The sequence below is a fragment of the Delphinapterus leucas genome, chromosome 3, assembly GCF_059928025.1.
Source record: "Delphinapterus leucas isolate spDelLeu-1000000601 "Yukka" chromosome 3, BTC_Dleu_Yukka2, whole genome shotgun sequence".
Lineage (NCBI taxonomy): Eukaryota > Metazoa > Chordata > Mammalia > Artiodactyla > Monodontidae > Delphinapterus > Delphinapterus leucas.
The window spans coordinates 13,309,423-13,326,194 of record NC_143131.1 but is presented as its reverse complement, the minus strand read 5'-3'; the positions used below and the strand labels follow the sequence as shown (position 1 = coordinate 13,326,194).

The 16,772-nt window shown below is 37.5% G+C and overlaps 1 protein-coding gene across 1 annotated transcript in view; it reads left to right on the top strand.

Moving 5' to 3' along the window:
- Positions 1 to 16,772, top strand: part of DNAH5 (dynein axonemal heavy chain 5) — a 205,660-nt gene that overhangs the window by 106,820 nt on the left and 82,068 nt on the right. The window contains exons 48-53 of the mRNA XM_022581405.2: positions 3,631 to 3,753; positions 3,946 to 4,159; positions 5,142 to 5,365; positions 8,109 to 8,307; positions 10,455 to 10,627; positions 15,483 to 15,613. Of these exons, the coding sequence (XP_022437113.2) occupies positions 3,631 to 3,753; positions 3,946 to 4,159; positions 5,142 to 5,365; positions 8,109 to 8,307; positions 10,455 to 10,627; positions 15,483 to 15,613 (1,064 nt within the window). The remainder of the gene's footprint in view (positions 1 to 3,630; positions 3,754 to 3,945; positions 4,160 to 5,141; positions 5,366 to 8,108; positions 8,308 to 10,454; positions 10,628 to 15,482; positions 15,614 to 16,772) is intronic.

Here is a 16,772-nt window from a genome sequence, read left to right as displayed (position 1 = left end):
GACCATTACTTGGGGGAATTTAATATTTATATAATGTTAATAATTTAGGGATTACAGAGGCTGAATTGTCTATTAAGAGACTAATTCAGAAAATTGAATTGCCCTAGTTTTAGAGCTTTTCATTTGGAATGAAGAAGAGTAGCGTAGAATGGCTTTCCTCAACCCCATTCCTAAGTCTATCTGGATGACTAACCATCTGTTTTTTATGTCTAAAATGTCACTGTCACAGCTCGGGTTCGCTCTAGTATCCCATGTATGTGTGAGCTAGACAGACAATGAGGTCAGAAAGTTGTTTAGGTGCCATAGATTGCTTCAGATGATGTCATGCTGACTACCATTCTCCCATTTCAGAGTCAAGTTATTGTCTATTCTCAGAGAACAGCATAAACTACCCTTAGTCCAGGCCCTTGCTAGAGATTTCAACTCTTTACCAATAAGCTGGGTTGAGAGAAGTGACTTTTATGGAAGATCATTTATCTAAGTCAATATTTCACAAATTGTGTTTGGGTACTACTAATGCTGAGAGATTTCTGGCTCAGAAATGGCTACGTTAGGAATATGTAAATAAGGATCTCTTAATGAACACTGTAAATCAGTCTGAGAGGAGCATCATTTTATTGTTTTATTGTTAACTGACTATGAACGAATGAAGACCGTGATGGGCCGGAACCAAGAGCCTGAAAAGGAATGTTTAGAAATGAGACTGGAAGGTGAGCAGGGAGCATCCTGGTGTTCCTTGTAAGTCACTAATAAGGAACCACTGGAATACTAAACAGGATTACATCAGCACTCAGCAAGTTCATTCTGGCTGCAGATGGAAGAGAGAGGGCTGTACTCAGAGAGACTTGAGAGGAGATGGTTACAGTAATTCCTCCAGAGAGAGGTTGACTTGGACCAAGATAGTAAGAGTGGGAATGGAAAGAGCACAAGGATGTGTTCAAATTGTGGTTGAGAAGCAGAACAGACAGGACTCGTTTTTGGTTGAGTGGGTATTGTTGGAGGAGAGGGATGGGAGAGAGAAAAAAAGTTAGAGATGACTCCCAAGTTTCTTGTCTTTATTGACCTATGTATCAAATATTTACAGATAAATATTTTGTACCAGACACCTTTCTAGAAACTGAGGAGGCAGTGATGAACAAGATAAACAAGGTGCCTGCCTCCCTTGCATTCTAGTGGGAGAGACAGACAATAATCAAATCAATGAATATACCTATTTGGTTTTATTAACTGGACTATGGTTTATATCACCAAAAAGATGGATGAGGTGGGACAGTAGATCAAGGAGACCAGGGAGAAGGTGGCTGGCAGAATACTACAAAGATGATAGATTATTCTTTAAACTGATTTCTTTGGGGAGACAGAAGAGTCTAGACAAAATTGTAAATCACACAATATAGACATTGTATATGACTTATAAAGAAGTTTCCAGGCCTGACTGGAGGCAAGGAGGGCAATTTAAAAGGTTGTGACATTAATCCATATGAGAAAGACAACTAACTAATCAAGGGCATATCATTTTTCAGAGAGGATGAGATACATTAAAAAGCAGTATTTAAATTGCAATAGACCTTATCGATGTTGGATGTGGAAATGTTTGGTTGAGATTTAGGTAGTTGGTGTTAATCCCTGAGATGAGCACCTAGGAGTGGGTGCAGATTTTGTGATGAGGCAGAGATGTCTGCGTTTGGATATGTTGATTTTGTGATGCTATGGATCATCTAAGTGGGGAAGTCCAGTTGGAGACACTAGTCCAAGTATATGGTTTTCCTAAATATTCCCAAACACATAGATCTATGATGGAGGAGAACATGAAGTTACTGTGTTTCAGGCTTTTGGGAGATCTTATCCAACTCCCCAGTTCATTCGGTAACTATTTAATGGCCAGCAGTTATGAACACAGGAAGAAGTCTCAGCTTCTAGGTTCACAAGCTATTTAATTTTTCTCCCTCCTTTGTTTTTATCAACTTAGCTTTTTAATTTTATATATATATATATATATATATATGTAATAATTTTATATATTAAAATGAATTCCTTCTAGTAACTTCCTGCTATTTCAAAGAAATTAGGGTCATAATGAAGGGGAAGAAAGTGCAGGTATGTGGCTATTACTCCATATTATTTCACCTGTTCCACCTATGGCTTTTAGCTCTTAGAAGGCCCCCCCAAGACATAAAATCTTCATGTGCCTATGAGTTCTCATTAACAGATGAGGGAATATCTGGAAGGCTCTAGTTTGCCATAGGGAGTTGTCAAGAGATTATTAATTGCTTTATCCATTTAAATTCATTGAGGAGAGCTAAATTTAGCCTAGTACATTACTTTAAACAGTTTTCTTTTATGTCAGGGGAATATGAAATTCTTCTTGCCATTGTACTGTTGTCATGGGAAATTTGTGTGATATGTTTATATATCTTTCTATTTTAAAATGGTGAAAAATGTTCACATCTTTTGCTATTGTTCATTAAAATGATGACAGAAAATTACAATTTGAAATTACCAAACTGGGGGAATTTTCAAGGACAGATGTATAGATTTTTGTTTATATCTTGGCCTTATTTCTTGGTTGTATCTTGAAGGGTTATTAATGTCATTTTAACTGGTTTGCTCTTCATGAAATAAGGAAACTCTTTTTTGGATAGAATGAGAATGCATTTTATCTCAATACACCTCCACTTTCTCTTATATTTTATACATTATCTTTAGCATGACTTAAATCATGAATCAGTGGGAATAAAATGAGGCCTTTAAGATTGAGTTTCTGGAGCATGAGAAGTGTGAGCCCTTTCTGTTTTCTTTGCAGTGCTGGCTCTGCTTACTCAGTACATGTATTCTGAACAACTGATTGATTTCCAAACTACACTCTATGACCATGGAAATGTTAATACTGTAGTCAGTAGTCTGGGGTTCTTCCCTCATGTCCCCATTACTCCTTCCAGCACCCCTTCTGTCAGTTTTAGTATTCCTCTCCACATTGCTAGGACATTTTTTTATAGAGCACAGTGCAGTTTCCTCCTGTACCACCAAAGCTCAGAATGTATTGGATAGAAAAGAGGGGGCATTGTCCTCCACTTTGTGAAGGGGAAGAGAAGTGATTCAGTGTGATTGCATCTGCCCAAAGCAGACTGTGTCAGGCTACAGAAGCCAGTTGGCAGATTTCTCAACAAAGAGAGAACAGTCTTCAGATTATGGCCGCCCATGGAGCTCAGAGCAAGACCTGAGAAGCCTCTTGGACAGTAGCCCTGTTTAGCTTTGTCTATGATTATAAGGAAACTTTGAGGAGGGCTGGACCTTTGAATAATGGGGGTTAGGGTTATATTATATTGTCACCAACGTAGGCACAATAAGACAAAACTAAGTCTGTAGAAATAAACAGAAGAGTCTCATCCCATTCAAGATTTACATTGATCAGAATTTTCTTTACTCCTAAATTAAACCAGATTTTCAAAGGTTATAAATGTTATGCAAGAAAAATTAGGTACCTCATGCCCTGCTTTCCAGAATTAAGGGACATTTTGGGTTTTTTTCTGAGTAATTTCTGTCATTTCAAAGTTTCCTGGATCTTTAAAATAATTAACCATGTCAGGGGATATTTTCACAGATGTTTCTGTTGACTTTTCTATTTAACAGAGGACAATAGAGAGCTATGTGGATAAACGCATGGGCACAACATATGGCCCTCCAGCAGGAAAGAAGATGACTGTTTTTATTGATGATGTGAATATGCCAATAATCAATGAGTGGGGAGACCAGGTATATCGATCCTATTGTGCACTTTATTTGCCTAATTCCTCATTGATTTATTTTTTGATGAGTAAATATTTTTTACTTTTTCAACTTGCAATTCCTAAATTCCAATAAGGTCCATTATTTGGAAACACTCAAAGAGTTAGGTCCTGGGATATAAAGGAATGACATTTTAATTCTAAAAGTTGTCTTTCTTAGGTTACTAATGAGATAGTACGACAGCTGATGGAACAGAATGGATTTTATAACCTAGAGAAGCCTGGGGAGTTTACCAGCATTGTGGACATACAGTTTTTAGCAGCTATGATCCATCCTGGGGGCGGACGCAATGATATACCCCAAAGGCTCAAGAGGCAGTTCTCTATGTTTAACTGCACGTTGCCCTCTGATGCTTCTGTGGACAAGATCTTTGGTAAAGTGAATGTCAGTGGGGCATGGGAGGGAAGAATCCCTGCTTGGGTTCCAGTGAGAATATATCCACCTAGAGGTCAACACAGAAAGAGCATTGGGTGGTTCCTTAGTCTACGGGCTTCATCACTCTCAAGCAGTGTATTTTGTTTATATAAAGATTTACTTTATTATGTATGTACTGAGTTGAGTGCTAAGTAGATTTTTTCTGCCTATGTATTTCTTTAAGAAACTGTCGCTAGCTTCTTAAGCCAGGAGGTTAAACATTAAATGGTCTTAGACACGATGAGATGCTTTCCTCGTGGGTATACATATTTGAGGTCTGCATTGATATAATGCCATACCAAAAGTTTACGTAGCTGATACCTAACCAACCCATATAATGATTTTGGCCAAAGAAATAATATTGCACAGACTGGAGATTAGCCAGAGTCTGATCCTCAGAGTAATTTATAGGGGTGTAATAAATTACTGATTGATTACACATGCAGCATTTCAGAAATAAATTCACCCAAGAAACACTAGCGCAATCGATAACCATAATTATTTAACTGAGAGATGAAAATGAGTTTAGAAACTGATTATGGAATCACTCTTTTCAGAAAAAGTGTAAAGTTATGCATGCATTCATGTGAGGTACTAATTTACCATTTCTGAAATTGCAACTGAGAAAAAACTAACTAAGATCACCCTAATAAATTTCTGGCAGACTAGAATGTCTTCTTAGTGCCCTAGGGTAGTGGAGTATGGCAGTATCTGCCTTCAATCACAGTGGTGGGCAAAGGTTTGGAAACTTGCTTGTAACTATACCTACTATGTAGGTTTAAAAAAACCCCAAAGAACATTAATTAATAGAAATTTCTTTAATATGTGGTTAACTATTAAAATGTTTAATTATTTTTGTACTCTGCATTATAATGTTTTTCATTTTCACTTAGGTGATTTGAACTGTCAGTCAAAATGTTATGACTTTTTTCCCCTTTCAGGTGTGATTGGGATAGGATACTACTGTACCCAAAGGGGCTTCTCAGAAGAAGTGAGAGATTCAGTGACGAAACTGGTTCCCCTGACACGCCGACTATGGCAGATGACTAAGATTAAAATGCTCCCTACCCCTGCAAAATTCCATTATGTCTTTAACCTTCGAGATCTTTCTAGGATCTGGCAGGGAATGTTGAACACTACTTCAGAGGTTATCAAGGAACCAGATGTAAGTGATACATAAGAGAGTAAAACAAGTAACTTTGTTATTTATTATAAACTCTAAATATTCTTAGTAATGCAATTTTTAGTGGCATCATGAAAATATTTTGGGATGTTTTAGCATGGATATTTTTTTCTTTGCGGCTTTTCACGAACATAAATAAGGGAAAAGTATGCCAAAATACTTTTCTTTAAAAGTTTCAATTAGGACTTCCCTGATGGCACAGTGGTTAAGAATCCGCCTGCCAATGCAGGGAACACGGGTTTGAGCCCTGGTCAGGGAAGATCCCACATGCAGCGGAGCAACTAAGCCCGTGCGCCACAGCTACTGAGCCTGCGCTCTAAAGCCCGTGAGACACAACTACTGAGCCTGTGTGCTGCAACTACTGAACCCCGCGTGCCTAGAGCCCGTGCTCCGCAACAAGAGAAGCCACCGCAATGAGAAACCTGTGCACCATAGCAAAGAGTAGCCCCCGCTCGCCGCCAACTAGAGAAAGCCCGCGCACAGCAACAAAGACCCAACGCAGCCAAAAATAGAAAATATATAAATAAATAAATTAATTTAAAAAATTCCAAATAAATTTGGTTTATGTTTAAGGAAATATTATATACAATTATTTTCTAATGAATAGAGTAAAAGGAAAAATTGATTTTGTTTTTTCATCATTATTTTCTTATACTAAATAATGGAAAGAATCCCTGTTGATCTTATTATATGTCTTCCTATTATTCATATTATAAACTTCATATTATAAACCTGACATTTTAACTTTAAAAAGTAATTATCTTTATAAATAAACTTTCAAAATTGAAGAATGAAACCATTTTGTTGTTAATCATCCATGATCTTTCTTTCCCATATAACTTGATGTACTAAAAGAAATACATATATTGGTAAAACTGAAAAGAGACAGAAGAGTAGAAAGTTCATTTGACAGAAAAATGAGCATTTGTACGTACACTCGAATAAAAGAGTTCCTAGAATTATAAGAATGCTCTTCAAACTAAAAGGGAATTCTAGTACCTAAAATGCAATATGTATGTAATATGTAAAACTGTAAAGTATGTAGTATGTAAAAATGCAGTATGCCTTTTTTTGCCAAAGCATAAAGCTAAGGCAACATCAGCCTGTTTTTCCATCCTTTTATGGAACCAAGGTTGTAGTTAAGCAAATAGGTTTTAGGGGACTTCTCCACTTAAACGCACCGAGAAAGTTGAGATATCAACCAAACTGTCACTAGGCACATCCAATGTGGACTATTAAAAAAAACTCAGCTTTGCCTCAGATGCTCACAAAGTAGGTAATGACACTGACTGACTGCAAGAGGACATTTTGGGGAAAACTCAGTCTCCTTGTTACAGAGAATTGGGAGTCATTTTAACAGCAGTGAACATGTTAACTTGATTTTTTTCCCTCAGAGTTATTGATAAATTAATAGTGTTGTGGAATGCAGTCTTCGCAAATTACTTTTTGACTAGCCGTTTTTTGGTGCTTATTTTCTTTTATTTTTTTTTTTTGCGGTACGCGGGCCTCTCACTGTTGTGGCCTCTCCCGTTGTGGAGCACAGGCTCCGGACGCGCAGGCTCAGCGGCCATGGCTCACGGGCCCAGCCGCTCCGCGGTATGTGGGATCTTCCCGGACCGGGGCACGAACCCATGTCCCCTGCATCGGCAGGCGGACTCTCAACCACTGTGCCACCAGGGAAGCCCTGGTGCTTATTTTAAATCAGCATAAACTGGTCTAGCAATTGGTTTGTCATGAACTTTTGTCGTAAGTGAATCATTAAATATATTTTACTAAAATTTTATTTTCTGGTAACCAAAGAACATTTGATCATTAGTAATATAATGGCTTAAAAGCCTTCTAACTTGCAAAACGTTACCAAGGTAAGAAATTTCCACCAGTGTTTCGTATTAAATAATTAGCTTAGACAAGCATTTGTTATGCTTGCTATAGGAACAGGTATATTGAGCAATTAATTCTCTCAACTTCCAGTTAATTTTGGGTCCTGGATTATCTAGACTAGGTGATTGCTTTATGCAGATAATCCAGATTTTTGCCATAAATTTCCTTCACGCTGTGTTAAGTAAATATATCTTTGTACTTATCTCAGTTGCATACATGAGAGTTGTTTATATGCAACTTTTTATATTATGCTCTGGCCACATGAATGTAGGTGTCTTATCCAAACAGAGTAATTGATCACAAACATAAGACTTTTATGTAGAGTATTACTTTGTTGGTTGTTCAGAGTGATTTAGTATTTTGTCTAGGAATGTTTTTGTTTTAATTTAAAGGCTGAAAAGGAATATACACTACTTTCTATTTACTATACTTGAATGAGACCAATTTGAAATGAAGTTAAGTACATTTTAACTTATTTTATTTTTTAATAGGACAGTTATATTCATAAACAATTTGTTGTATACTAAGACTGTGCAAAACATGTTTTATATCCTTGTATCCCCTGTACAAATGGCAGTAACGTCTCCCACATCATTTTAACAACCCCAAAATGTCCTTTTTTGGTGATAACACACCAAATGAAAACCATTAGTCTAGGATTTTGTTTCTAATGTGCTCCCAAAGCTGTTGTTCACGTTAAAAGGAAACCAGTAGTGTTAATCTTAACTTTTTAAAATGTAGTATCTTAAATCAGGAAGGATGCTGCTCTGTGTTATCGTCCACTTGAATTCCCAACTCTGGCTTAATGGGAATTAATAACGCATTTTAATGATGCTTTTGACAGGAACTGTTAAGGCTGTGGAAGCATGAGTGTAAACGTGTTATAGCCGATCGTTTCACAGTGTCTGATGATGTGACCTGGTTTGATATGACTTTAGTAAACTTGGTGGAGGAGGAGTTTGGTGAAGAGAAAAAACTCTTGGTGAATTGCGGAATTGACACTTATTTTGTGGATTTCTTGAGGGATGCACCTGAAGCTACAGGTAAACTATTGAAGCAGAATTTGAAATTCCCCAAAGGGATATCTGAAGACAGAAGTTCAGTTCAGGGATGCTGAATTTCTGTTTAGTAAACTTTACTGAGACAAGCCTGGGACATATTAGGTGCTCAGTAAATACAGAATGAGTAGATAAATGCGTACTCATGGAGTTCAAAAATTAATCATTTTAATGCATATCAGTCTTGGATATTAAGGTAGATTTGGGAGGCATACTATGGCAGAAGACAGTGCTAAAGGCTTACAGCTGTCACATAGAGGTAGATTTAAGGAAGGGATCTCCCACACATTACCTGGGCAAGTCTCTGAACTTTCTCGAACCTCATTCTCCTCATTTATAAAAATGGAAATATTAATATATGAGTCATGGGGCACTGTGGGGAATAAGTGAAATGTTATCTGTGGATGGCTTGGGCAGTCCGTGGCTTCTACTCACTGCCAGATGAAACATAGCAAAACTATGATAATTATTACTCTAGTATTCCAGATGCTGAAAATAAAAAGAAAAACCTCACATCCTCTGAGAGGGCTGTTGAATACAATTAGAAAGAGGTGGGTGATGTTGAGGGAAGATTTTGTGGTTATGGTTCCATAAAAAATTGAGATATATTACTTATGAAAAGAGGTAGGGCTCCAATTATTTTTTTCCTTCAGAAATAACTGAGCTTAAGTAGAATATTTTTCTTTCATTTAGAAACCTCTTCTAATACTGAGGAGGAATTTTAAGTTAATTTTCATATTCAAAGAGGCATGTTTAAACACATGCTATTTATATCTTCTAAATGATTGAAAATGACCAGGCAGCCCCTTACTAGATTAGATAAGGATGTATGTGATCTGTTAAGTTTCTGAGTGACAATTGCAAAGGGAGGTTTATTGCTGGCTATGCAGTTGGACTGATCCTTCCACAAAAAGAAGCTGATACAGTTTATTTTCAATCAGGCCACACACATCCAAAAATCATGTAAAGGTAAGAGCATTTACAAGGTAGTTAGAATTTATGTATTTTATTTCCTCTAATTCAGAAGGATAAGTAACTAGATTAAGGTTTTCAAGGAGCAAAGCGCAACTGCAGCATTGTGGGGCGGGGGCTGGAGGTGGGGAGTTTGGTTGGGGGCGGGGTGAATGAGTCTAGAGGGAAGCACAGAACCTTTCAGTGACTTCAAAGCACTTTGTCAAAGCTTGAAATGAACATTTATGAAATAAGGAAGTGACTATTGAAATTCAGTTAGTGGGAGCTTTGCAAATGGACCAATCCTAATAATTATGTTAAATCAATTTCCTTGCTTTGTCATAAAAAGTTAAAATACTTTATATTAGGACAGGGTCAATTGAAAGTAATTATGTACTATTAGATTGGGAAGATCCACTCACTCTTCTAGTACCCAGTGAATTTCTAGGTTGTTACTGTATCAGTATATTCAACTAATGTTAACTGATAGTGAATTTACCTATGCCCAATTTAGCTTTTTCTTTGGCATTATGCTTTATAGTCAAAGTTGGAAAAGTACTAAACTGGTATGTTATGTGTTTCTAATTTTAAAAATGTTTAGTGATTTTAATACTTTTCCCGGTGAGATAACTCAATGTTTATTTATTTAGGGAATCATTGTTTCTATTTTCTCTCTACCCTTCACTTCCATTCCCCCAAATTCACTTCTATTCTCACCACTAACTTAAAATGTCTGACTCATAAAATTTTCCTAAGCAAATGCAGTGACCTTTTTCTTTTTATTCTTATTAAAAATAATTTAATTTTTGATTTCTCTTGCTGATTTTGACATTAAATCCCTACTTTTTCAATCTTCATTAGCGAATATCTCTGGGAAGATCCTTGAAATGCCAATGGTCTATTATGGATTCAAATTAAATTCAATGTATATGAAATTATTTGAAGTTGACCTTTTCTATACATTTAAGAATTAAGACTGCATATGATCACAAACATCCTAATGCTTTTACTACTGTGTGCTTTCCTTTCTTGTCTAAAAATACATACTCTGACATTTGGATAAAAATCAGTATTATTCAGTGCTAAATTGTAGAGCTATGAGTGTATTAATTTAGGTTGAAGGAAGTGGAAAAGTCCAGTGATTTGAAGAAACTTAATTGACTTTTCTTCCCCAATTCCAGGTGAAACATCTGAGGAGGCTGATACTGAGATGCCCAAAATTTATGAGCCAGTTGAATCTTTTGATCAGCTGAAGGATCGTTTGAATATGTTCCTGCAGCTCTATAACGAGAGCATCCGTGGCGCTGGTATGGATTTGGTGTTCTTTGCAGATGCTATGGTCCACTTAGTCAAGGTCAGTGGCCATGCCTGGTAGCACCCCGCAAAATGACAGACACTTGCCTTTACACCAGAATTTTTTCCCTCCTCTTTCATTTTCTTCTCCTAGGAGAAAATTCAGTTTAAAAATAAACCCAATGCTATATTCCAATTTAATTTCTGAACTGAATGCAACATGTCACACCTATAGGTTTAAAATCAGAGCAGGTGTACTTCAAATGTGTGATATGATAATTTTATTCACTGTTGCTATACTGCTTCCAGCTGAGTGTTTTCACTACATAGAATGAATGTGGTTGACATCTGAGTTCAAAGCACAGGCACAAAGTCTGCTTATATTTTGCATAATGCAAAGGATAACTATAAAAAATAGTACATTAGTTTTGAGGACATTATGCTAAGTGAAATAAACCAGTCACAAAACCACAAATACTGTATGATTCCACTTATATGAGGTCCCTAGAGTAGTCAATTCATAAAGACAGAAAGAATGGTGGTTGCTGGGGGCTGAGGGGAGGTGAATGAGGAATGTTTAACGGTACAGTTTTATTTTTGCAAGATGAAGAGTCCTGGAGATGGATGGTGGTGATGGCTGCACAGCAGTATGGATGTACTTAATGCCACTGGACTATACTCTTAAAAATGGTTAAGATGGTAAACTTTATGTTGTGTGTATTTTACCACAGTTAGAAATAATAATTAAAAATAGTGCATAAACAGTTGATTTTGAGTTGGGATGAAAATTCTGTTACAATGAAATCCACCAGGAAAGTACAGTTGCCTTTCTACTCTGTCATATGAGTCATTACAATTTCCAATCACAGTAATGATTGACCCTCAAAGGTTATAAGTAAAATATATTATTTACTTGATAACTTACATGATCTAATTTATTGATGGTGGGAGATAATGCCATTTAAAATTCGTCGTTGATATTCTCACTTTATTGATGTCAATTATTTTTTCAGACTGCATCCTTTTAATTAGAACGAAGACAATTTGAGGCTGTCTCCCATTACTTAGGCTTAACCATGAGGAACAACCTCATACTCACAAGTTGTCACCTCTAATAATTACAAAATCTTAGAACTGGAGAGGGCTTTAGAGGTTACTTAGTCAACTCTCCCTCTGAAAATTGAGGAGGCCGGACTAAGTCAGGGAGAAGGAGGAAAACAGAGAGCGTGTTCTGAGGTTGGATGTCCCCAGCACGAGGACACTTAGCTTGGAAACTGAATTCTCAGAATCTGAGATATCTACTGAATTATGAGCGCAAATGTTCTTCCAAAGCCAAATATAAATAACATTTTGAAATTAGCTCCTAATTTATAGTTGACTAAAAGTCAAAAGGAAGAATGGAGATACTAGCATATTTAATGATTAAAAGGAAGAAGACAAAAGAATAACATTTTCTAGATAAATAATATCAAAGGCAACTTCATGACTAAGTGTCTATGGAGACAAAATCTGATTGGCTTGGGATTCCATAACAGCTTAAATTGAAATGAGGTTATTTATGTTAGTCTTGTGCTTGAGGATGTTCGTTAGAAATGTTTTTTTTCTGGGTTTTGCAGCCCGGATGATGCATTTCTTCACTTTGGGTATGACATTAAAGGCATGTGTGCCTCAGTACAGGTCCTGACTGTGTTTTCGCTCACTCTCAGCCTCTAGTGTGCCTGCTCTGGGATGGGCCAAAGAATCCATGACTGGAGTTTCTGAGCCAAAATGCTACATTCCTCACTGTTTTCTAGGCCAACGCTCTCTTCTGTACTCTTGCTTTCTGTGTACAGTTACATCCAAACTCTGTCATGTGGGTGTGAGCCTTGAAATATGTGACCTAGTTATAAGACATGATAGAAGCCAAGAGACAGGATTGAAGATGAAAACTGCAGCAAAACAGGATGTGATCTGAAACCAAGCGTGTTTCTTAGTTCCTTTCTTAATCAAAATAACAATTTTCTTTTAAAACCAAGAATATCTCTGCGATATCTCTTTTGCCTCTTTGGTTAAAGTTCAGATCATGGTGTGTATTGTTTTTCATGATCTAGTCCTTGCCTACCACTCTACCCCTTGTGCGTGGTGCTCTGCTTAGGGTGTAATCCAGAAAAATCAACTGCTTGTGCTTAAACACATCCTGATTCCAGAGCACCTCATCAGTGCTGCTTCCCAGCACGTGTTGTGTTGTATAGAATTTATCTGTTTGTATTTGTCTTTTCTGCCAGACTGTAACCTCTGTGAGGGCAGGCACCCACTTTATTCCCCTTCATATTCACAGGATGGAGTATTGCTGAGACAGGCACACTTGTGATGCTTGATAAATAGGTTTAGAATTTAACCAAGTCCCCAATATGGCCCTAAACAACGCTTTGCACCTTATTTCCTGATATTTCCGTACCTGGTACTGAAGTTCCCATTCCTATGAGGACACCTCAGTCCTTTTGCTGATTCTGAGACTTTGTGCATCCCATTCCCTCTTCTTAAAATTTAGCTCACTTCCTCCCAGTGTGCCATTTTCTTTGCATCATAAACTTCTAGTTATCGTTCAAGATCTAGATCAAATTCCAGCTCCACACCTAAGACTCGCCTTCACAAGCAGTGTTGTTTCCTTTGCATTCTTTCCAGTTGCCATCATTCTTATCCACCCCAGCATTCACCATGGGGCATTATTGCATGTTTCTATTGATAGGTCTCTCAGGATGTGAGCACCTGTAAGGCAGGATGGGCATTATTAAGTTTTAAAGTATTTGCTAAAGAAATTAAAAAATGAGTATCCGTATGTTACAATCTATAGATAATAGGACAGGATAGTCCCATTTGAAGTTCTCACTTGACTGTGTTTTCTCTTATAATTTCTGTTTTTAACTAGATTATGAGTTTTTTGAGTCTGCTTTTAAAGTCTTCTATTTGTTTATATATGATCATTTGTCAAATATGTTTTAAGGGCTTCTCATGTGCTAGAAACTGGGAATGGAAAGCTTTAGTTTAACACCTAAGCCCAGTTGCAGGAAAAGGTGTTGGGATGAAAGTTTCTTATACTTGATTAACAACAATTGTTTAAAACCCTAATATATTCACCAGCATCAACTAAAGGAAATGGTTTATGAAAAAAGTTATATATTTTGAAAAAGTTAACCAAGAAACAACACAGACGATTCTAGGATGGCCTGCAGTAGCTTCTTACCTGTCTTATCTATCTGTGCCTCTTGAAGTAACACCAGGGAAAGAGTAGGAATAGACACTGGCAAAATCCTAAGAATTCTTGCCAGTACCACTCCTCCCCTGCCTATAGCAACTTAGGAGAGCATCACATGGAGACGCTGAGTAGGAGGCTGGAAGAGCAGAGCATATCACTTACTAATCTTACCGGGATTGGTGGACCAGGTTCTTAGGTCCACAACAAAAAAATGGTCTCCATTTCCAAGGGCTCACACTAAATTGGGGGATATAATCCAAAAGCAGTGGTAGTCCCAATAGGAATAGGGTATAGCCCCTGCCAGTGGAGGGAATCCTGAAAAAGGATGTTTAACAAAATCTTGTTAGAATGCAGAGCCGAGGTTGTGCCAGAAGGCTTCTGCCAGCACCAGAGAAGTGATCCTTTCTCAGCCCCCAGATAGCTTTCTATCATTAGTTTAGAGAAAAGCTGGCATTACAGCAAAACTGCAGGCTCAAACTGCAGTTAGGAGGGAAAGACAGTCATCACATAAGGTGAAAAGTGCATCCAAGAGAATTCTACAGCGAATCCCCTTTAGGTGGGGTTGGAGACCTGATGGTGAAAGTAGTTTATCAAATACAAATAAAGCCAAAGAATCATGGACTTTTACCACAAATATGACCTGGAATGGTCTGGGGCTACTGACTGGCATAGAGTGGACTTCTGGTCTACCCATAATCACTTAGTAGATACCTTAGGTATCACTGTCTTTGCCAAATAATAAGAAGAGTGTTTATGCTTATTTTCTTCTTTTTAAATTCCATCATCTATGCCATATTTTGGAAATTTTCTTGCCTTCTATTTAAACTATGTTAGTTTTCAAATGTGGAGGATACTCTAATTAACCTTGTGTTCTGTATTCCAAGGATACACATTGTTTTGAAATTTCTCTTCTTTTTCCTATCCTACTGAAGTAGATTGGCAAACTAAAAGGAAACCTCAAAGTCCCCTTTATTTCTTTCCTTGAAAACCCAGAGCAAGCCACAGTCTGGGCTGTCTGATGACTTTTCTCTACTGGTCTCCTCCTATCCTAGTTTCCTAAAGGCACACGCCCCGCTCCCCACCCTGTCCAATACTTCTTAAACACTGTTATATTTCAGAAATGCCTTCATTAGTCCAACCAGTATATCTTTCTATTCTGATCCTAAGACATGTACAGTTTCCAAAATGCTTATACAGGCATACCGTATTTTCTTGCCCTTTGCTTTAATGCACTTAGCAAATATGCAATTTTTTACAAATTGAAGATTTGTGGCTACCCTGTGTCAAGCAAGTCTATTTTTCCAACTTTTGCTCGCTTCGTTTTGCTGTGTCATGTTTTGGTAATTCTCACAATACTTCAAACCCTCTATCAGCAAAAAGATTATCACTCACTGAAGGCTCAGATGATGGGTAGCATTTTTTAGCAATAAAGTATTTTTCAATTAAGGTATGTACATTGTTTTTTTAGACATAATGCTATTGCAAAATTAATAGATAGTGTAAACATAACTTTATGTGTACTGGGAAACCAAAAGCTTGCTTTATTGCAATATTTGTTTTATTATGGTGGTATGGAACTGAACCTGCAATATCTCCTAGGTATGCCTGTGTTGAATAAATAGGAAAAAAGTGGAATATTTGCACATTAAATGATACATGCTTTTTCTGTTTCATATTCTAGATCTCACGTGTCATTCGTACTCCCCGGGGAAATGCCCTCTTGGTCGGGGTGGGTGGATCGGGAAAGCAGAGCCTGACCAGGTTGGCTTCATTCATTGCTGGCTACACTTCCTTCCAGATCACTCTGACAAGGTAACACGCTTTCGCTTTAATTAACCTGAAATGGATTTTGATAAATGGTTCTCAGAAGCCACTTGGGGTTAAGAATGCGTTTTTCTTATACATAAGGGAATCACAATCGTTTTTCTTCTTGAATATTGACTTATTATCCTCCCTTTTCAACCTCTGTCATAGACCATGAACATTTCACATGAATGATTTACTTTTGAAACACTTTAGCCTCTCATTTCAGTGAACAGATGCCTCTCTGTTTTCATGTTATACTTGATATGAGTATTGTGTATATTCCTTTTAGTGCATTTCAAAAGAAATTTGTCCCTACTAAATGTTAATTCAGGTTTCAAGAATGTTATTAAACTGGAAAAACAGATGAAAAGTTTATGCTGATTTACTCATTCATACATTTAAAAATATTCATTGAACACCAACTGTGCGTCAGGCACTGGCTCAGTGCTGAGGTACACGGTAAGCAAGATAAACCTGGCCTGTGTCATCATGGAATTTACAGCAATTCAATGGGGACAGTTGAGCAACTCACTCAATAAGATGTGATACGTTAGGTGCTCCCTCTGATAAGGAAATAAATGCAGACCAGACCAGAGTCTGTTGAAACATGAGGGAAGGACTCCTAATCTTGTCTAAGGGATGGTCAGAAAAGGCTTCCTGGAGAAAGAGATGTTTCAGCTGAGACATGAATATGAGTAAGAATTATCTCAGAGAAGAGAAACAGTAAAGAATGTTCCAGGCAAAAGGATCAGCACATGTGAAGTTACATTTGAGGGCCTGGAAGCAGTTAAATATGGCTGGTATATAGCATAAGGTGGGAAGTGGGAAAGGAAGAGAAATGGAGGTCTTTGAAGGTATCATAAGGAATTTGGACTTCATCCTAGAGCAGTGGGAAACCATTAATGTGTCACCCCTTGGGGAGGCATGTCACACCTGCATGTGGAGAAGGTGGAAGAAGGAGCTAAGCTGGAAGGGTTATAAGCCTGTCTCAGGGATCTCAGTAACAGATGGTGGTGTCCCGAGGGGTGGAAGTGAAAGAGGAGAAAAGAGGGAAGATTCAAGATATCCTTAGGAAGCTGGAGCTTTTGGACTTGGTACATCCTGGTTCTGGCTTGGTAAACTGGATAGTTGGCGCTGCTACTCATCAGGGTAGGGAATCCCAGAA